The sequence below is a fragment of the Castanea sativa genome, chromosome 5 (assembly GCF_040712315.1).
Source record: "Castanea sativa cultivar Marrone di Chiusa Pesio chromosome 5, ASM4071231v1".
In the NCBI taxonomy this organism is placed as follows: Eukaryota; Viridiplantae; Streptophyta; class Magnoliopsida; order Fagales; family Fagaceae; genus Castanea; species Castanea sativa.
The window spans coordinates 28,861,843-28,883,568 of NC_134017.1; the positions used below are offsets into that span (position 1 = coordinate 28,861,843).

The window sequence follows — 21,726 nt, forward strand, 5'->3', positions numbered from 1 at the left end:
TGGATAAAATGGTCAGAGCAACAGATTCCCCTTTTACCATGGCAGTCCTAGAACGACCGGTACCGGTGAAATTTCGGTTGCCTCAGCTCGAGCCTTTTGACGGGCTCAAGGATCCCTAAGATCACCTTAACACCTTCAAGACTACTTTAGGCCTTCAACAGCCCCCTGATGAGATCATGTGTCGACCTTTCCCCACTATGCTGAAGGGAGCTGGACGAGAGTGGTTCACGAGATTGCCCACTTCGTCCATTGACAACTTTGAGCAGTTAAGTAACGCTTTCCTGCGCCATTTTGTTGGGGGGCAACGCCCCAAGAGACCAGCGGATCACCTACTCACTATTAAGCAAGGAGAGAGGGAGACCTTGCGGTCGTACGTAAAACGCTTCACTCGAGAGACCTTAGAGGTGGACGACGCGGACGATAAGGTCCAGTTGACGACATTTAAAGCAGGGCTTAAGTCCAAAGAATTTGTCGTCTCGTTAGCAAAGAATCCGCCCCGGACAATGGCGGAGATGCTATTGAAGGCCCAAAAGTACATGAATGCTAAGGACGCACTGGCGGCCATCGTAGACGAGGGGAAGCCGAAGATGGAAGAAAGGAAGGAAGACGAACGCAGGGGACAAAAGAGGGAGCGCCCAAGCCGCTGGGGAGGTGACATTGACAGACGAAAAGACGAGAAAGCTCCACGACCGATAAAATTCACACCTCTAATTATGCCTGTTGACAAGATTTTGACACAGATCCAGGATCAACACCACCTAAAGTGGCCAAGGCCCTTGCACTCGTTACCAAGTGTGCGGGACAAAAGCAAATACTGCCGATTCCACAAGGATCACGACCATTACACAGAAGATTGCCGAAATCTGAAAGGACAGATAGAAGAATTGATACAGAAAGGAAAACTTCAGAAGTACATAAAGAAGGCTGACTTCAACAGGCTCAGGGAGGGCGACACGAGCCAACGGGAGCCCTCGCCCAAGAACGAGGGTTGTCAATCTCAATCACAAGAGGTGATCGGGGAGATAAGCACAATAGCAGAAGGAACTTTCATGGGGGGATCATACAAGTCCCTCAAGAAAGCATGCCAAAGACAAGTAAACAGTGTCCATATGGAACCCCTATTGAAACAAAGACGGACGAACCAGGATATATTCTTCAGCGAAGATGACGCAAGGGGAGTCAGCCAACCCCATAATGACCCTCTGGTGATAGCACTCACAATTGAAGGGTTCAACACTAAAAGGATCCTCTTCGACAACGGAAGCTCTACAGACATCATGTACCTATCGGCCTTCCAACAGTTGAAACTAGGTCCTGGTAGATTGCGCCCATTTGAGTCCCCCCTCGTCAGCTTTAGCGGTGACAGAGTATATCCCAAGGGCATTGTGACACTAAAAGTCACAATAGGCGCCTACCCGAAGCAGCAGACCCGTCATCTGGACTTCTTAGTGGTAGATTGCCCCTCTTCATACAATGTGATCATTGGGAGACCCACGCTCAACCGGTGGAAAGCAGCAACGTCCACCTACTGCTCAAAGATAAAATTCCCAACCGAAGACGGAGTCGGTAAGGTAAAAGGAGACCAAGTTTTGGCCAGAGAATGCTGCCAGGCCGTGTTGGCTGCAGGAGAAAACCACACATGGACGATCGAGGGAGAAAAAGAAGACAACATGGAAGCCCTGGAAACGGTGGAACTCGTTGAGGGGAAAACTCAAAGGTGATGAGGATAGGTACAACCATAAGCCCCGAGATGAGGAATGAACTCGTCCGTTTCCTTAAAAAAAATTTGGACATATTTGCATGGAGTTACGAAGATATGCCGGGTATACCATGCCAGGTAATCCAGCACGAGTTGAAGACAGATCCCGAGAAAAAACCCGTCCAGCAGAAACGACGGGTCTTTGCCCCCGAACGAAACCAAGCAATCACGGAAGAAGTTAACAGATTGTTGCAGGCATACTTCATCCGAGAAGTTTACTATCCCGAATGGCTGGCCAACGTCGTGCTAGTGAAGAAAGCAAATGGAAAGTGGAGAATGTGTGTGGACTTCACGGACCTAAACAAGGCCTGCCCGAAGGATAGTTTTCCCCTGCCGAGGATAGATCAGTTGGTAGACTCTACGGCTGGACATAAATTACTAACGTTCATGGATGCATTTTCAGGTTACAACCAGATAAAGATGGCTGAGGAAGATCAGGAAAAAACTGATTTCATCACATGCCAAGGACTGTACTGCTATAAGGTAATGCCTTTCGGACTGAAGAACGTAGGAGCAACGTACCAACAACTGGTAAACAAGATGTTCAGCAAGCAAATTGGGAGAAATATGGAGGTATATGTGAACGATATGCTCATCAAGAGCAAAGAAGAGTCGACCCACCTGGACGACCTGGGAGAGACATTTAACACCCTCTGAAGATACTAGATGAAGCTCAATCCTAGTAAGTGTGTGTTTGGAGTAGCTTCAGGAAAGTTCTTAAGGTTTATGGTATCTTAAAGAGGAATAGAAGCAAACCTAGAGAAGGTGCAAGCAATACTCAACATGGCATCACTCAAGTCTGTCAAGGAAGTCCAAAAGCTCATAGGAAGGATAGCGGCACTCAATAGGTTCGTCTTTAAAGCGACGGATAAATGTCTCCCATTTTTCAAAACATTAAAGCAAGCCTTCGCCTGGATTGACGAATGTGAGGCAGCTTTTCAAGAGCTCAAGCGTTACCTCGGTAGCCCACCAATCTTGAGTCCCTCAAAAGCAGGGGAAAACCTCTATCTATACCTTGTAGCGTTAGCGACGGCCGTTAGTGCGGCCTTAATTCGCGAGGAAGATAAGAAGCAGCTCCCGATTTACTATGTCAGCCAAACCTTTCAAGGAGCAGATGCCAGGTATCCCAGGATTGAGAAGATTGTTTTCGCCCTAATAGTGGCTTCACGAAAGCTATGACCATACTTCGAAGCACACCCTATCCTTGTAATGACGGATCAACCCATTAGGAAATCCATGAACAAGCCTGAAGCAGCTGGGAGAATGGTCCAATGGGCAATCGAACTCAGCCAGTTCGACATCGAATACCATCCCAGAATGGCCATCAAGGCGCAAGCTCTGGCAGACTTCATAGCGGAGTTCACCCTTCCAGACTATGATGACGACAAAAATGAGGTGGAACGGTGGACGATTCTGACTGACGGATCGTCAACCCAAAAGAGGGGAGGATTAGGGGTCATTATAAACACCCCCGATGGAGAAAAACTCCAATATGGAGTCCAATTAAAATTCCCAGCAACCAACAACGAGGCTGAGTACGAAGGCATACTGACGGGACTGAGACTTGGCAAAGCCCTCGGGATTAAGAACTTGCTTATTCAGAGCGACTCGAAACTGGCAATAGGGCAGATCAGGGAAGAGTATGAGGCGAAGGAAGAGAGGATGCAGAAGTACCTCAAGCTGATTAAACATTTAGCTCGTGGGTTCGACAAGTTGAATTTCGTTTGGATCCCAAGAAACCAGAATGCAGCGGCGGACGAGGTCGCAAAAATGGCCTCGTCCGAAGAAGAACCAACGAACAATGAGATTCTCATGGAGATTCAGAAATACCCTAGCATCGAGGAAGTCCCAGTATTCCCCATCCAGAACATAGGTGGTTGGATGGCACCGATCGTCTCATACCTTCAAGATGGGCATCTCCCTCATGACTAAATGGAGGCCAAGAAGATTAAAGCAAGGGTGGCCAGATTTACAATTTTGAATGATACCTTATACAAAAGAGGGTTCTCCTTGCCTTATTTGAAGTGTATCAACGAGGAAGAAGCTAAGTACGTGCTCCACAAAATCCACGAAAGGATTTGCGGAGACCACGCCGGGCCCAGATCCTTGGTAAGCAAAGTTATTAGAGCAAGATATTTTTAGCCAACTATGCAGGCTGATGTTATGGAACTCGTCAAGAGGTGCGATAAGTGCCAGAAGTTCAGGAACGTCCAGAGGCTGCCAGCAGAAAAGATGACAACAATTACCTCCCCTTGGCCATTCGCACAATGGGGGATCGATATCGTCGGCCCATTACCCCTTGGAAAAGGACAGGTACGATTCTTGCTCGTCGCTATCGACTACTTCACTAAATGGGTTGAAGCAGAAGCGATAGCAACGATCATAAAGGCGAGAACTCGTAGCTTTGTGTGGAGAAATATAATTTGCAGGTTCGGGATTCTGCAAATGATCATTTCAGATAATGGCCGATAGTTCGACAGCCAGGGATTTAGAGACTTTTGCTCGGGGCTGGGTATCAAGAATAAGTTCTTGTCACCTAGGCACCCACAAGCTAACGGGCAGATGGAGGTAACTAATCGAACGCTGCTCAGAATCATCAAAGAACGACTAGACGAAGCTAAGGGCGCGTGGCCAGAAGAATTGCCCAATGTCTTGTGGGCCTACAGGACAACAGCAAGAACCCCTACGGGAGAGACGCCTTTCAGGCTCACTTATGGCACTGAAGCAGTAATCCCAGTCGAGGTGGGTATGGCCAGCACCAGGTGAGAAGTATTCTGCAAGGAGAACAACGACGACCAGCTTCGAATTAATCTGGATTGCTTAGACGAGGTAAGGGACAAAGCCTCGAACATGACGATGAAGTACCAGCAGAAGATGACTGAATACTACAACAAAAGGGTCAGGCTCAGAAGACTAGAAATCAGTGACCTCATCTTACGTAAGGTGACGACTGCAACTAGAAACTCCGCCCACGGGAAACTCTGTCCCACATGGGAAGGACCTTACAAAGTCGTGCACTACTCCCGACAAGGTAGCTATCATTTGGAGACCCTAGACGGACAGAAACTCCCGCGACCTTGAAACATAGAACACTTGAAGAAGTACCACCCACAGATGTAAATCGAGAATGTACCAATTCGTCAAAATTAATGAAATGATGGTTCAAATAATGTGTTCATACAGGTACCAAGTCCCGGAGACCCAAAAAAACAAAAAAATGCCTAGGTAATAAGATTCCGCATCGACGGATGTACATTACTGACGAAGGCAAAAACAAAAAAAAAATGCCTGAGTAATAAGATTCCGCATCAATGGATGTACATTACTGACGAAGGCAAAAACAAAAAAAATGCCTAAGTAATAAGATTCCGCATCGACGGATGTACATTACTAACGAAGGCGAAGGCAAAAACAAAAAAAATGCCTGAGTAATAAGATTCTGCATTGACGGATGTACATTACTGACGAAGGCAAAAAAAAAAAAAAAAAAGCCTAAGTAATAAGATTCCGCATCGACGGATGTACATTACTGACGAAGGCAAAAAAAAAAAAATGCCTGAGTAATAAGATTCCGCATCGACGGATGTACATTACTGACGAAGGCAAAAACAAAAAATGCCTAAGTAATAAGAATCCGCATCGACGGATGCACATTACTGACGAATGCAAAAACAAAAAAAAATGCCTAAGTACAGAGGAAAGCTTAAGCAATAACGTTCCCACCGGATGAACATACATCGATGACGAATGCAAAAAATTGACATACAGGAGAACATGTCCAAGTAGATACGATATTATAAAAGCCTAAAAACCAAAGGCCATTGTTCATAGAAAAAAAAAAACCCATGAACACTGGGCTAAAAATACACATGAAAATTTTTTAGTTGTCCTGGAAATTGAACCTTAAAAACATGTCAGGCACCTCAAAAAAAAAGAAAAGAAAGAAACTTCTTAATAACAGGTTCAAACATCCGGATCGACATCGTCTTCAGTTGGGGCATCGAGGGCAAGGGCATCGATGACGCGAGCATCAGGAACGTCCCCAGGAGCTTCGGCGGCGGCGGCTTGGGCGGCCTCGTCAGCAAAGATCTCCTTGTCGACCTTCTCTATATCCAGCGCCTCCAAATCTACCCCGAAAGGATGCTTGATGCAATACCTCCTCAAGAGCTCGAACCCCTTAAAATACTAACTGAAGAGCATAGAGTTGTACTCTTCGGTCTGCTGGAAGCCCTCGATGGCCCTAGAGGCGACGACCTTAATTTTTTCCTTCGCGGCTGTGAGCTGCTTGTCCTTTTCTAGAACTAGCTGCTGCTCAACCTTAAGATCGTCACCCAGCTTTTTGACCTCGTCCTTGTATTGGTGAACGTCCTCCATCACGGCTATCAGGTCCCTTTTCAGCTTCGAGTTCTCCATCTCTAGGACTTTGATCCTAGAAAGCGAGGACTCGACCTTGGCTTCCTGAGCTAGATACTCCGCTGAAAAATGGACGGCTTCCCCCAACACCTAAAAAAGAAAAAAAAGAAATAAGAAAAAAAGAGACATGTGAAGGAATAAATAAGAAGGGGGGGCATATATGTAGATACGTCATGTAAAACAAACAGGTTACCTGGACGAGCTTATGGATGTGACGACCCATCAACTCACTTAGGGTCGAACCTGAAAGCACCTTTAGGTCCTCAGTATTCACGACCCCATGAGCCCGATCCATTGCCAACTTCTCGTCGTCCGAAATAGTGGACGAGCAGGCGGCCTCCTTTCCTCTATCTGATGTACGAGTCCTTTTGGAAGCAGGTGTTAGGATTTCTTCTACCGAGGTGGCCAGAAAAGCCGTCCTCATCGTCTCAGCACCCGAAACCACGGGTGTGGTCAAGGCCGTCGGAGTAACGGAAGAGAATTTGCCTTTCACACGAACCACCTTCTTCCCGAGGTTCGACAAGGGTTCGTCTTTCTTAGACCTCATTTTCTCATACATACCCTTGTTGAATTTCGTCGTCATCTCTGCGAAAGGGAAAGATTTTATAAGAAAAAGAGCAAGTCAAACAAGTATAGCTGCAAAGTCGAGACCGGCGAACTTAGAAGCTTACTCTTCTTTCCCTCGATATCAAGGCTCCGCAAGACGTAGGGAGACGGATCGGGGCTGAGGTTGTAGAAAGCGAGTGTCCTCGGGTCTACCAAGTCGTCCCAGTTTTCAATAGATTGGGAATACGTGATGGCCGCCTCGACGTGCTCCTTGTACCTACTTTTCAACTTTGGTCTTCGTTTAACTGCACAAGTACGAAGAAAGTTAATAACAATAACCTTAAAAAAAAAAAAAAACCGAGAAAGGAAGACTGACGCACCTAAGGTCGGGGTTCCCCACCGACGAAGCAACCTGGGGATCTCACCCCAGTCCTGGCTAGAGGGAGTCTCAAAATTGTCCCCAGACATAAACACAAATTTGGACATCTAATACCTGAAGGACGAAGGTAAGCCCTTGACGATCCTGGTTCTTCTCTCCCAAGGTACTGGCTCGTAATACCCGTACTCTTTGGACTCTTTTAGACGGTATAAATAGATGAGCTCGTTTACCTTAATCATATCCCCGTTAGCGGCCAACCATATTTCCATACAGTTGACCACTATTCTCCACAAATTGGGCATAAGCTGCCCAAGGGCAATCCCCAGATATGCTAGGAGTTCCATCACAAACGGGTGGACAGGAAGCCTAAGTCCGCAAGTGAAAGCGGCCTCATAGAGGCACACTTCACCGAGGAAAAACTGGTAAGCCCTATCGTCGTCAGTAGGTCAACGAACACAAACTTGCTCTGGAAACTGAAACCTATCCCTAAACCGACTGACGGCGTCAGAATCTAACCCGCACGGCTCCACGAGGGCATGAAAAGCTCTAACCTCTCTAAAAGTTGAGATGGCTGTATCTCCCTCCATTGGGTCGTCGCTAGACGACAACCCAGTATCGAGGTCACTAGACCTAACCTCAGACATCAACTGCAACTCCTTCACCAAGCCTTCGAACCAATTGACAGACTCTCGGAGCAATGGAAACAAGTCGCCTAAAACAACACCCAAGCTGCTACCCTCAAAAACAAAACCCCTCAAATTGGGGAAAGCGCCTAAAGACCCCCCTAAGCGAGCAAAGAGAAAAGAAATTGAAGGACAAGCTTCCTTAACCTCTAAATTACTAACCGTGAACTCCCATTCTAAAAAGAAAAATACCAAAATTCCCACAAAAAAGAGGGGGAGAAACAAACAAAAACACAGAAAGAACCAAGAAAAAAAAAAAAAACCAAAAATCAGATACTTGCGAAGAAGGAAAAAAGAAGAAGGGAGAGGAAGAAAAAGCTTACCTCGAAGAAGCGAGAAGCCCAACAGCCAGGCAAACAACCAAACTCGGAAAAAAGCAAAGAAATATACGAAGAGAGTGCTTAGGGGAGAAGAACTGAAGTTTGAAAGAAAATGAAAAGTAAAGTACAAAGAAAGGAGTTTAAAAACCAAATAGAGGTGAAAACCGAAAATCGGCGGGAAACCCAAGGGTTAGTCCCTTTCCAACCGCATCACGCCACGTGGCCACAACCCACGTAACGCCACCATGACGCATTCAATGCGGCACGAAATCCAAAAGGGCAAAAAAAAAAAAAAATTATTCGGCTTCTACAATCGTTACCGACGACCATGAAGCTCGGGGGGCATCTGATGGGACTGACGAAGATAAGCATAGACGAAGCTACCTTCACGGACGAGCATGACCAGTATCCGCGTCATCAAAAAGAGTTAATGCCATTCAATGCTGCCAATAAAGCCTCGACCGTTACAAGATCAGCCGGATGAACCTATGTGGATGCATTAAAGATCATAACTCCACCAGAGACGTTATCAGGGAGTCATTAACACTCCAACGGCTATAATCCCCAAGGGTATATAAAACCCTCACAACACCAATACAAGGTACAAAAAAACAACATCACAACCTGAACTAATTTTATTCTTGATATTTCGGCTATTGTCTTCTTTCGTACTGACTTTGCCATCGGAGGCGTTGTGGCAGGCACCACACCGGTGACCACTCAAATAAGTTCTTGCTCCCTAAAGGTTGTCAGAGTACTGCCAAGAACCATCTGGACGAATCCCAGAGGAACTGACGAGATACTGCTTCATCACTTCCAGTGCCAATTCTTTAGTGATTAATATAAATGATGCAATAAAGTAAAAAAATGGTGAAAGTTCAAAAATTGAATAAATAGGAATGGACCAAACTTCATTGAAGATGAAGAAACAGAAAATGCGAAATTAATTTACAAAAGATTGTGGAAGAGAAAATCGTAGATAGGAGCTAAAATATGACAGCAGTATTATGTAAAACAAGGAAGATAGAAGATAAGGTACAAAGGATTTTACTTCGAAGTCATATGTTTTTCCGAATTTAAGGAAATAAGTGCAAAAGATTTTCCAATTACATGTACTCTGGATTTTTAAAGGAACTGCATTTGAAGTTTGGACGTATCCTTTTGGAAAGGGAATTACAATTCCCAAAAATATAGAGGTAAAGAAAATTTGTTATGTTACTTTATTTTCTTTTCTATCTCATTGTCTGTATTGAATTGTGCCTAAGAACAGCCAATGCCATTGCCTGTTGTACCTTGATTGATAAATCACTTTTGTTGTATATTGCAGATATTAGCATTTATTAAAACTTTTATTCACTGCAATACATTCTAGTGTCCATAATTCACAGAAATCTATAAAAACTGCAAAACATTGTCACCATCTCAGAATTTAAAGAATAAAAGGACTGGGAAAAAGAAAAAAGAAAAGGTGAAGGGTTATGGAAGCTAATTGCCACAGGTATATCAGAGGGAAAGATCAGCCAAGTCAAAAGTTCTAGTAACAGCTTTGTACCAAGACTCAAGCTTCTTTTTCCTCGACTCCTCATCTAATCCAGGATTGAAAATGGTAGCACGTTCAGCCTTTTCAGCAAAAATTTCATCTTCTGTCCACACCCCAACTGCTAATCCAGCAGCATAAGCTGCTCCTAGGGCAGTCGTTTCTATGTCAGCCGGCCTCACCACTGGGCTTCCCAACAAGTTTGCCTACAAAACAGTAACAAGGGCAAGCTCTACAGCTAAGAAACCCAATAAGGACAATGACAAGGAGCTTCCAAAAATTAGATTAAATCTCAAAGTTTGAGGAAGGGTTACCTACAACAAAGAACAGTATACTTACCTATGGAAGAGTTTTTCACAAAATTAACACAAGATCACTGACAATATTTGAAATAAATAAAGATTGAAAATAACTATTTAAAATTAACACAGGATAACTCACTGCCTTGGTGAAATTTCAACAGAAAAAAACGTTATTTTGTTAAAAAAATTATAATAAATTAAACAATAAAAATCAAAACTCCAGTTTCTGTGACAAAAAACATCCAGTCAATGTACAAGTGTAAAAGTAACCAAAAAATTAGAAGACTCGATAAAGTAGATATTATAAATCGAGGGATGATGGTCATATGAACAGCTGGTGGACTATTCATCCACTAGTTTACAGATAGAGAACAATTTTTTTGGTGAAAACAAAAGCTTTCCAAGGTCACTTCTTTTACATCTTCATAAAAGGTTCCATAAGTGGAAGTGAAATGCAGATCCAGGAAACGGCTCTAAGAAACTAACATCATTTTTCAGCAAAAATGGTTACAAACAATTTTCTTGATTCTATTGAAGCATGTTGCAGTATTTTCCAAACAATGTCTGATAGAAATGAATATGTGTCAGTGTATCACAATAACCATAATCATGATACACTCTTCATGATTTCACTTTCAATTCCATATAATGTTTCCATTATTTGGGTCTCTCGTCAACACCCATAGATCCAAAGACATACAGTTGCACGAAAAAGTTTGTTTGCTAAACCTTAACCATAATATGTCAAAACTGACCAACTAGAGAAAACTTATATATAACTATTTAGAGATACTTCTGATATTACACCACTAAGAAACCTGCATTCTGGATAGAACTTTCAGCGACAGAAAAATTGTTAAAGCCATAAAAATGGTGTCAAATCATATTTTCCAAGGAAGAAACACTAAGTAGAGGAGAACTCAGAAAAGATTTTAAGAAGCATGTCAACAGAAAAGGTTCACAAAAAGAAACAGCTGGATTGACAATGTTGAAAGTAAGCTAACAGAGGCAAAATTATAACAATAGAAACATAGAATGAAAACCTGTATCTGCATCAAAAGATTGTTAACAGTAGCACCACCATCCACCCTAAGCACAAATTCCCCCTTGTCATTCTTAACCTCACCCTTCTCCCCTGCATCTTTGTGCATTGAATCCAACACATCTTTGACTTGGAAACACATGCTCTCGAGCACAGCTCGGGCAATGTGAGCCTTGCTTGTAAACCTTGTGATTCCAATACAAACTCCACGGGCATCATCACGCCACCATGGAGCAAATAATCCATTAAACGCGGGCACGAAATAAACCCCACCTGTGGACTCAACCTCTGATGCCAATGCCTCAATCTCACCAGCACTATGAATAATCCCAAGACTGTCTCTGAGCCACTGAACTGCAGCTCCAGCAATGGCAATTGATCCCTCCAGAGCATAATTTGTTGGAGCTTCAGCGCCAAGCTTGAATGCTAAAGTGGTCAGAAGCCCATGCGTTGACTGAGTTATCTCTTCACCCGTGTTGAGAAGTATGAAAGCACCAGTTCCGTAAGTGCTTTTAGCTTCGCCTCTCTGGCAAGCCTGCCCCAGCATTGCTGCATGTTGGTCACCCAAACATCCTGAAATTGGGACACCAGCAACTGCCCATCCACTGCAGATTTTTCCAATAAACTCAGAATTACTGACAATTCTGGGCAGAATTTCAGCCGGAATCCTGAGAGTTTTTAATGTGGGTTGATCCCAATCAAGTGTTTTAAGATTCATGAGCATTGTTCTTGATGCATTTGAGACATCAGTGACATGCAGTCCTCCATTCAACCCGCCTGTTAAATTCCAGATTAACCAAGTGTCTATAGTTCCAAATAGAGCATCCCCTGAATTCACCGCTTCCTTAACAGCATCAACATTTTCCATCAACCAGAGAAGCTTTGTTGCACTGAAATAGGTGCTGATGGGCAGACCACATGTTTCCACAAAATGAGTTCTTCCACCTGGCAAATCCTTCTCCAATTTTCTGTCATAAATAAAAATATTGAAATTGAAACACTGGTATTCCCAGAGAAAAGAATATATATTATCTGCACTGATATGAAAAAACATTGAAATTCCATACACAATCAAAAACTATAAGAGATGGGTATCAATCAAATTTTATAAATAACCACAAGCCATTTCTTGCTTTGATGAATGTAACTGAAACCAATTTATAATAAAGGTAAATCCAATTAATGATCAGAAATTTCAAGAAATGTGCCTCAAACAAAATTGAAAATTCAAAAGTAGCTGACACCCAATTAATAATCAGACAACTGAAGAATAGTGTATCCTTCAAAAACCAAAAACAAGAAACACCTAGTACAGAAAAATGCTTTATTATCCAATAAATAAGAACTGATAAAAAATCCAAAAACAAAAACTACCTAATTGAGCATCAAAGTATGCAAAACCTGAGTACTAAAAACCAATACCAAATAATAAAAGAAATGAAATGAGACCTGCAAATAGAACTGGTACGAACATCCATCCAAACAATGGCGTTATGGAGGGGATAACCAGTGGATTTGCTCCAAAGCAGAGTTGTCTCTCTCTGGTTAGTCAACCCAATAGCTTTCAGCCCTTTGTCCACGTTGTGGCCATCCGCAGTGGCCTTGTCCATTGCCTTTGCAATACAAGTCCTCACACTCTCCAAAATCTCCATTGGATCATGCTCCACCCATCTGTATATGTAAAACACACTCAAATTAATAAAAGATACAACCTTTTCTTTTACACTTACAGAGAAAACCGAAAAGGGTGTGCATGAAATTTGATATTTATGATAGATATATTGATATTTACCCAGCATCTGGATAGAACTGAGTGAACTCGACCTGGTGAGACCCAACTATGTGAGCTGAGTGGTCATAGATTAAGAATCTGGTGCTGCTGGTTCCTTGGTCGATTGAACCAACATACACAGGCTCTCCCCCTGACATGTTAGCTTCTTTTGTGTTGTGTTGATAAGTATAATGAAAGACAGAACAGAAAGAAAAAAAAAAAAGAAGAAATATAGAGCAAGACTGAGAATACAATGTTACGTGGTTGTTATGTTATGTTTGAGATCTAAGTGGGAACGGTAAGGTAGGAGAGAGGGAACGGTAAGGTAGGAGAGAAGTTTAAAAAGTCAACAGGAGAGAGAGAGAGAGAGAGAGACTAGGTTAGTTTGTGGGTGTTAGGAAATTTTTCCCTGAAAGGTTGACAATGTCTATCCGTCTTATAATTGGCATATATTGCTAGTGGATAATCTATCACTGGGGAAATTATTACTCTAAAATATTAATTGGTTCCATTTCAAATATATATATATATATATATATATATATATATATATATATATATATATTAATTGGTTTTTGGTTTTTTTTTTTTTAAAAGAGACTTATATTTACTGTATTTTTACAATATTTTTATAATAAATTATACATAAAAAACTTATTATTAGTTATAATTTGAATTCAATACTTAAATTATGAAAGTTTTGTAAAAATATTGTGTACATAATATTTTTTTAATTTAGATAAAAGTTGAACTCAAAATCTCTTATTTGGACTACAAAAGATTCAACCATTAAATAAAAAGATTTAATTGCTCTAGAAATCTATAATAATAATAATAATAATAATAATAATAATAATAATAATAATAATAATAATAGTGGGTAAAATTGAGAGAAAATTCAATTAGGTTTTAAATTAGATTCCAATTGTTGTCTAATTTAGCGAGACGTGCCCTATTTAATTTATTTTTTTAAAAATTTTTGTTCTTAATGTGTTAAAGAAGTGCAAAAGACAAAGAGTCTAATATAAATAAACCATCAAAAACTCAATTAACAAAAAAAGAAAAAAAAAAGAAAAGAAAGAAAGAGTAAAATCATGTGTATATCTAAAAGAAATTAAAATAATAAAAAGAAGAGAGAGAGAGAGAATAATTTTTTTTTTTTTTTATACAAGATAGAATTCTATTCTAACCTACTCTAAGTGTATATGTGTGTGAAGCTCCCTTTTAGAGACTTGAATCTCGGCTCTTGCCCCCCACACTCCTCTAGCCTAATCTAAGTGTATATGTGTGTGAAGCTTCCTTTTAGAGACTTGAATCTTGGCCCTTACCTCCCACACTCCACAAACATAAGTACTTGTGAAGTGATCATCACACCAAGGGTGTGCGGTGGTGAGAAAGAATAATTTAAATCCATATATGTGTGTAATTGTAATTTTTTTTAATTGTACCATGCATATGCCCTAGTTCTACACTAGTAGTGAAATAAAATTAAAAACCTTATTTTCAAGAACTTTTTTTTATTTTAGAAGGAATTGGCTTTTATTTTTCTTTCAAATATTAATATAGAAAATGGAGTAAATAATTTGGTGGCTTTTAATTAACAACTCTTTTAATTAACATTATTTTTTACTCATTTATCACATCCGTTGCAATTTATTATAAGAATCATATGGTTTTCCATTTTTCATAAATCGGTAAATCTCATATAAAAGTAGTTATGTTAGTAAAAAACTTACACGGAAATATTGCATCCATCAACTTATCAAGTTAATAACCTCAAGAAAAATCGTGTCCTAAATTTGGTTTGATTAGAGATGCTACCTTCATAGATAAAGGTTTTCTTCATATTGCCTTGTGTTTTTTACTACGGCTTTTGAGGTTTGACCCTAAAGTAGTGTGACAAAGGCCAATTGACCACCTTTTTTAGAAGGGAAAGTGTAAGCACAAAAAATTTCATAATTGTTAATATGAAATATTGTTAGTGACAAGTATAAATGTAATGTTGATGGTGGATTCAGATAAAAACTGGTAAAAATTTGCTAATTCAACTGTTGTACAAAATATTGTAATTTTTTTTTTTGTATTTGCAACATTGCTCCTTTTTTTTAATAAGAGGACGATCAAAGCACATTAAACAGGCATTCAATGCCCAGCAGTTACCAACGGAAGAAACAGTAACAAGTCTGTTGACAACTCTATAAAAGGAGAAGTTATACCATGTTTACGGTGCATGTTACTTCTCTCGCACAAAGGGGTGGACCCCACAAGTGTGGGTCCACCCCTTGTGTCAAGTGCATAGTAAAGGGCATATATTTTTATAGAAAATTTTTATCAAGCCCATACAATCTTTATTTTATTATTACCCTTTACATTTTCTAAAGTGCTGTGCATCCCTTATTTGCATGGGTTTTTCATTTTAGTACTAGGGTATTTTGATTGACAGACACAAGTAGTGAGATTGTTATTTATACCTTTCTCTCTAGATTATTTAGTCCTTTCTATCAAAGAGAGTAATAATAGACCAATTTAATCATAGATTTTTATTTAAGCATCACAAAAAATCTAACACTTGGTTAATTGACATAGTGTGTGACTTAAGAGTGCTCAACCAAACTATAGAGGGCACACAAGTAAAAAGAATCAATTTCTTAACTAATCCAAGAGTACATGTACTTTCAAGTACACAACTCAATTTTTTTTTTCTTTTTTTTGATAATAAGCAACAAAAAATGCAAATGAATGAAAAATGCAAAGCAAAAAAAAAGAAGAAGTACTAATGTACAAATGATACCTAGCATATATGAGATGCATGAAGCATAAGAAGGAATCAAAAAAAGTGTCCTATAGAAGATTGAAAGAATTCAAACAAAGGACAAACACAAAGACAATTAAGTCTTTGGATCTTTCCTCACCCACACAGCACAAATCTTTGGCTGTGAAGATGAAGAGACTAGGAGGAAATAACATTCCCTTGAAACCAAGTTAGAAAGCTCAAGGCTTTTAATAACTCTTCCACTAATGATACAAGATCATGTAGCTTGGATAATTTAGACATTTGCTTCTCAGGATGAAGCTTGAAACAGTTAGGGCGAGTGTTACCAAGAACACCACAGTGGTGACAAACATGACTAGACTCAGGTCTACTTTGCTCTCTTGAAGTTTGACTTCAGATTGAGATCTCAGTTGCAAACAATTAGGTCTAATGTGACCAACCACACCACAATGATGACAAGTAGGAACAAATCCAGATTTTCCTTATGCTTAGGATAGGATCTAGACATAGGTTTTTTATTAGGGAATTCATTCACAGTTCTTTTACCTTTGTCTTTCCTAGAAAAATTGTCCTTTTCTTCATTATGATTCCTCTTAAAATAAGGAACGTACACTTTAAAAGCTTTAGGCTTGATGGGAGCAGATTCATATTCGAATTCAACTACAGGCTTAAGACTAGACACTTTTACTAGTTTAACTTTTGACTCAACTAGGTCTTCTTCTAAGCCTTTGACCTTAACCTTGAGTGATTGATTTTAAATTTTGATCTCATCTATCGACTTGTTAGTCTCTTCAAGATTTACTCCTAAGTTGTCATGCCCCAAACCTAGAAGGGTCTAGAGCATGAGAAATACATCTCAAAAGTACCTATAGATTTCTCATTTTTTTGGCATATCAAACTATAGGAGATATTTTTCCCTTTCTTTTCCATAGGATAAGAATATATAACCATAAATCTCCACATTACAAGTACTAAAAATCATGTGCCTCCACATAATATCTAAATATATTACAAAACTCCAATTGACTTACACAAAGTAACAATCTTATCAAGAATAAGGAATCTTAACATTGACTCTAGGCCTACCATGCCTAAGGCTAACAAACCTCAAGTGCCCAATCTCCTACAAAATTAATTATGGCCTCGTTGAACATAGCAAGATTGAGTCACCAACCATTTACAGCACAAGTCTCAAAATTTAACATAGCACTCTAATCATCACCAAAGAAGTTCCATACCCAAGGTATAGCTAATTCATCTGAAAAATTGTTAGAGGGTGAGATGAGTTAAAGCCAAGTAAATAGCATAATCAATGGGGGAGGGGAAAATGCAAGTTCATGATGATGAACAGTTTACAAAGCATGTTTCAATTTGAGAAATTTCTAACTGAATACTGCAAGATCCTTTTCAATAATAATATGACAAGAATATTAAATAATGAACAAAAATTTTCTCAAAATAATACCATAAAATTATATATTATAATCTGTGAGCACTACCAATATACTTCCAAAGCCATAAAATCTAACATATGGAAATTTATCACAAATATACCATACTACTATATAGACCAGTCAGGGGATCCACCCATTCACAACTAACATGATATTGTCCTCTAGTATGCATACTCTTGGCCCCATGAGCAACAGCTTCACCCATACCCTCAAAGTTTTGTCTCCTCCCCCATAGGCAGCAATGAGAACGAGTCAAATAGGACCTCTTTTGCAAGTAGTCTTTTGGCCCCATGGACAGTAGCCTTTCCCACACACAATTAAGTAACCTCTTTCTCCCATGGGCAACAAGAAAGAATGCATCATCCGAAGTGAAAGGGCACCGACCTAGATCTGATTCCATTGTTACAAAGACTACAGAAACCAAATTGATCACCAAGAAATCACGCATGGCATAGGGTTCAAACCACCATAAAGCTCACATGTTACATGTACTTTGAAACACATAGTTTATATCCAAGTAGTTTTAGAAACATTAAATAGCCAAAACTTCTACAAAGTTTGTAAGGTTTTCAACTTCATTCTTGTCAACAAGATTTTCTATCAATTTCCCAAAGAACAAGACCAAATAAGCATCTTTAAATTTTCCAATATACCATAGAATCCATGATTTCCTTATGAAAGATTAAATAAAAGATGCTTATTTTTCCATGTCAACAATTCATGCATTTCCCCAAATGCAATACCAAATATTATGCACTTTTCATATATAATAAGGTTACAACACAACACTTTTAAGAAAACATATATCCATATATAATTTTCTAAAATGTGTTTGACCCAAAAATAACATTTATGTAATATAGTTATTTTCCAAAAATCCCATTAAAAATTTACTTACCCTACAAGCTGCAAAAAGCCTAAAAACCTTAAGGCATATCCTCAGTCCGTGTGATGTTATCGCTTTCCATAACATGCTCCACGTAGTCAACTCTCTCAACCCCACCAGTAGGTCCCTCCTGTCTCTCCTCTCCGATAGCAGTGGAATCATTCTCCTGAGTGTCATTCCCCTCATTCCACGCATTAAAATCGCTTATATTTTGCTCATCCCCCCTGTCCTCCTTAACGAAGCCTAAAACCCGCACCACCATTTTCCGAGATAAATTCGGCATGAAAGCCTGAAGTCATGGACCAAATTGCTTATCATCCTCTTTGAGAAGCCTTTTGCTTTTTAGGCAAATAGGAAAACCACCGTAGTATGTTGAACCTATACTAGCGGTTGTAAACAGCCACTTTAGGCATTTTTATATTTTTCTAAAAGCATTGTATTAGGTCTCTTACAGTGGCAGTTTTCAAAACCACTAAGAAAAAAAACACGACCGTAGAGCTAGTTTTTTGTAGTAATTGTCATTTTCTCTCTCCAAACTTACGGAAAAAAAAAAAAAAAAAAACACCTTTACACAATCATGGTATCAAATTATTAGCTATATCGCATGCTCTAACTCCCACCCCAACCAAACCAATCTTGATAGAGAAATAATGAGCTAGAGAAAGTTGACCCTTGCTTTGTCTATGGCAATAGCCATAGAGATTTTTTTTTAAAAATCTATTTGGTTAAAAAAGTTTAAATAGACAATGAATGGATAAAAGAGGCCTATAGCAAATTATATGTACTTAATTAAACAGGAAAAAAAAAAAGGTTCATGGGTCTAACTACAATAGAAAAAAGTTAGGGGGTCTTAAGAACTGAAAATTTAAAAGAGTTGAAAAATTGGAGAGTATCAAGTTTTAATTTGAGGATGACCTAGGGTTCAAGAGGAGGTTGAGCAATGATATCACAATTAATTTGGTAATTTTTTAAGTAAAAATAAAATTATTAAATTTAAATAAAGAAAAATTGAGTAAAAATATCTAAATATATTTAAACAACTTTCAAATGAATTTTTCAAATTTTTATAAGATTAATAGAAAATAATAAATTTAAAAAAATCATAAAAATTTTATTATGTATAGTAATCCTTCACATATAAAGTATTTAATCTAGAGCAAGATCAATTTAAAATAAATGGATTAAATTTAAAATTTTAGATTAAAATATCTAAGAATCTTTATACTACTTCAATTGAATTTTCCAATCTTTCATTAGGTTAATAGAAAATTAAAAAAATATAAACAATCATAAATTTTTTTATGTACACTAATCCCTTTACATAGAAAAAATTTGACCAAAACTAAGGAAAATAAAATAAATTCATAAATTGAACGTTCACCATACAAAAGCACAATTCTTAAACTATAAATAAATTGAGCAAAGAAAACAAAACCAATTACATTAATAAAAAAATTTTAATAAGAATTTTTTTTTTTTGAGAAACAAGAAATTATATTAATAGATTGAAAGAAAGGTAATAGTAGTATAATTGTTTAATATATACTATATAAAATATAAAAGGCTTTGGTTAATATATGTTACATTTTATACATAGGTTAGTTCAGGAATGCCCCTCAAAAAAAGGTTAGTTCAGGAATGAATTGTGTGGAGGCTACTCCTAGTACAAGAAAAAATTTTCTTTTTTCTCTAAACGTGTACACTAGGGTTTTTCCCTTTGCACTGAGAGAGTTTCCAGCCGTTGCATATCAAAGTTAAAGAAGAAGAAGATGGTGTTTGAAACGAAGCAAGAGAGAAGAAATCTCAGTGATTATGCTCCGCTGGTGCGTGTTGATGCTTTGGATCGGATATCCCAGTTTCCAGAACATATTATACATCTCTTCCTCAGTTCCTCTTCTTCATGCCTCCAAAAGATGCTGCACGTACCAGTGCCCTGTCCAAGACATGGAGACAAGCATGGAACTCAGTCCGTAGGTCTGATTTCACATTCTCTTATGACTGCAATAGATTTGTTTTAGAAAAGCATGGAGCGGACTTTGTAAAGGAGGAAACATCGAAGTTTGTTAAGTCTGTTGATGAAGCTTTGTTACCACTCCGTGAGCACAAGACAATAATTCAATGTTTTAGGTTGAGCATGACCCTTTGTGATGATAAATATGCGTCTTGTATCGATAACTGGATGGAATTCGCTAACAGAAATCATATGGAAACGCTATACCTTAACTTGACTAGAATGGAAAGAGTGAAAAGGTATGTTTTGCCCAAGACAGCTTTTTCTGTTGGATCATTAGCCGAATTAACGTTGAAGGGTTGTATACTATTGGTAGACTATTTTGGTGATAATATGAATAATGATGGGACTGACGAAGAGAAACTCGGACGAGGTCGCCTCCAGAGATGAACCTGACCGATTATCTGCATCACTGACGAGAACGTTAAGGCCATTCAATGCTGTCAATAATGTCCCGGACCGTTACGAGGCTAGCTGGACGAATCGTTGGAAACACATTAAAGCCCATTACTCTACCGGAGACGTTATCAAGGGAGACATTAACACCACAACGACTATAATCCAAAAGGATATATATATAGCCCTCACAACACTAATACGAGGTACATACAGAACCAAAAGACATACATTATTTTTGATATTTTGACTGCTACCTTCTTTCACACTAACTTTGGCATCGGAGGCGTTGTGGCAGACATCACACCGGTGACCCTTCGAGTGAGTTCTTGCTTCCATCGCGTCACCAGAGTGTGACCGGCATTATCTGGACGAACCTATAGCAACTGACGAGCTTCTGCCTCATCAGTTTGGCGTCATCTGTGGGGACGAGATTCTCGTACTACGGTTCGAAAATGCAGCTCCTACCAGCTCCGATATCCAGATGGAATCCAACCAGGATTCAGTGGCCTTGGCACAGCAAGTTCAAGCTCTCGTGGCCATTGTCGAAGAACTCACCAGACAGAATCAGGAGATGAGACAAAAGCTACAGCAGGAGGAGAACCGATCAAGAGCTGTCCAAGAGGACGAAGGGGACAGCCACGAGAGAAGTGATTGACAAAGGACCATTACTCCTAAGGAACAACATTCCGACCTCCTCCAAGAAATGAGAAAGGAGATGGATGAACTAAGAAATGCCATCAAAGAGAAGACGGATCGAAACCTAGATAAGATGGTCAGGGAAACGGATTCTCCCTTTACCATGGCAGTCTTAGAACGAACGGTACCAGCAAAATTTCGGTTGCCTCAACTCGAGCCTTTTAATGGGCTCAAAGACCCCCAAGATCACCTTAATACCTTCGAGACGACCTTAGGCCTTCAACAGCCCCCTAATGAAATAATGTGTCGTTCCTTCCCTACTACATTGAGGGGAGTTGGAGGAGAGTGGTTCACGAGACTGCCCACTTCGTCCATTGACAACTTCGAACAGTTAAGTAGTGCCTTTCTGCGCCATTTCGTCGGGGGGCAATGTCCCAAGAGACCAGCAGATTACCTATTCACTATTAAGCAAGGGGAGAGGGAGACCTTGCAGTCGTACGTGAAACGCTTCACTCGAGAGACCCTAGAGGTGGACGACGCGGATGACAAGGTGCAGCTGACAACATTTAAAGCAGGGCTTAAGTCCAGAGAATTCGTCGTCTCGCTGGCAAAGAATCCGCCTCGGACAATGGCAGAGATGCTACTAAAAGCCCAAAAGTACATGAATGCCGAGTACGCACTAGCAGCCATCGTAGACGAGGAAAGGCCGAAGAAGGAAGGAAGGAAGGAAGGAAGACGAACGTAGGGGACAAAAGAGGGAGTGCCCAGGCCATCAAGGAGATCCAGGATCAACATTACCTTCAGTGGCCGAGACC

At 39.7% G+C, this 21,726-nt stretch overlaps 2 protein-coding genes across 2 annotated transcripts; one reads left to right on the forward strand and one right to left on the reverse strand.

The window, feature by feature from the left end:
- The first annotated feature begins 503 nt into the window (after positions 1-503).
- On the forward strand, positions 504-1,721 carry LOC142635029 (uncharacterized). Its single transcript, XM_075809249.1, has one exon. The coding sequence runs from the start codon at positions 504-506 to the stop codon at positions 1,719-1,721; it is 1,218 nt and encodes a 405-aa protein (XP_075665364.1).
- A 7,673-nt stretch (positions 1,722-9,394) lies between these two features.
- Positions 9,395-13,068, reverse strand: LOC142634285 (glycerol kinase-like). Its single transcript, XM_075808583.1, has 4 exons — positions 12,774-13,068; positions 12,431-12,652; positions 10,983-11,949; positions 9,395-9,843 (listed from the first exon to the last, which is right to left on the reverse strand). The coding sequence occupies exons 1-4, from the start codon at positions 12,908-12,910 to the stop codon at positions 9,604-9,606; spliced, it is 1,566 nt and encodes a 521-aa protein (XP_075664698.1). The 5' UTR covers positions 12,911-13,068; the 3' UTR covers positions 9,395-9,603.
- Between the last annotated feature and the right edge of the window lie 8,658 nt (positions 13,069-21,726).

Bases quoted from the DNA above. Each gene is read 5' to 3' on its own strand.
- LOC142635029 (XM_075809249.1), top strand. From the start codon at position 504: ATGGCGGAGATGCTATTGAAGGCCCAAAAGTACATGAATGCTAAGGAC.
- LOC142634285 (XM_075808583.1), bottom strand. From the start codon at position 12,910: ATGTCAGGGGGAGAGCCTGTGTATGTTGGTTCAATCGACCAAGGAACC. The intron at 11,950-12,430 runs GTCTCATTTCAT...TATTTATGACAG, and splicing joins CGTACCAGTTCTATTTGCAG to AAAATTGGAGAAGGATTTGC. The intron at 9,844-10,982 runs GTTTTCATTCTA...ACTGTTTTGTAG, and splicing joins ATCTTTTGATGCAGATACAG to GCAAACTTGTTGGGAAGCCC.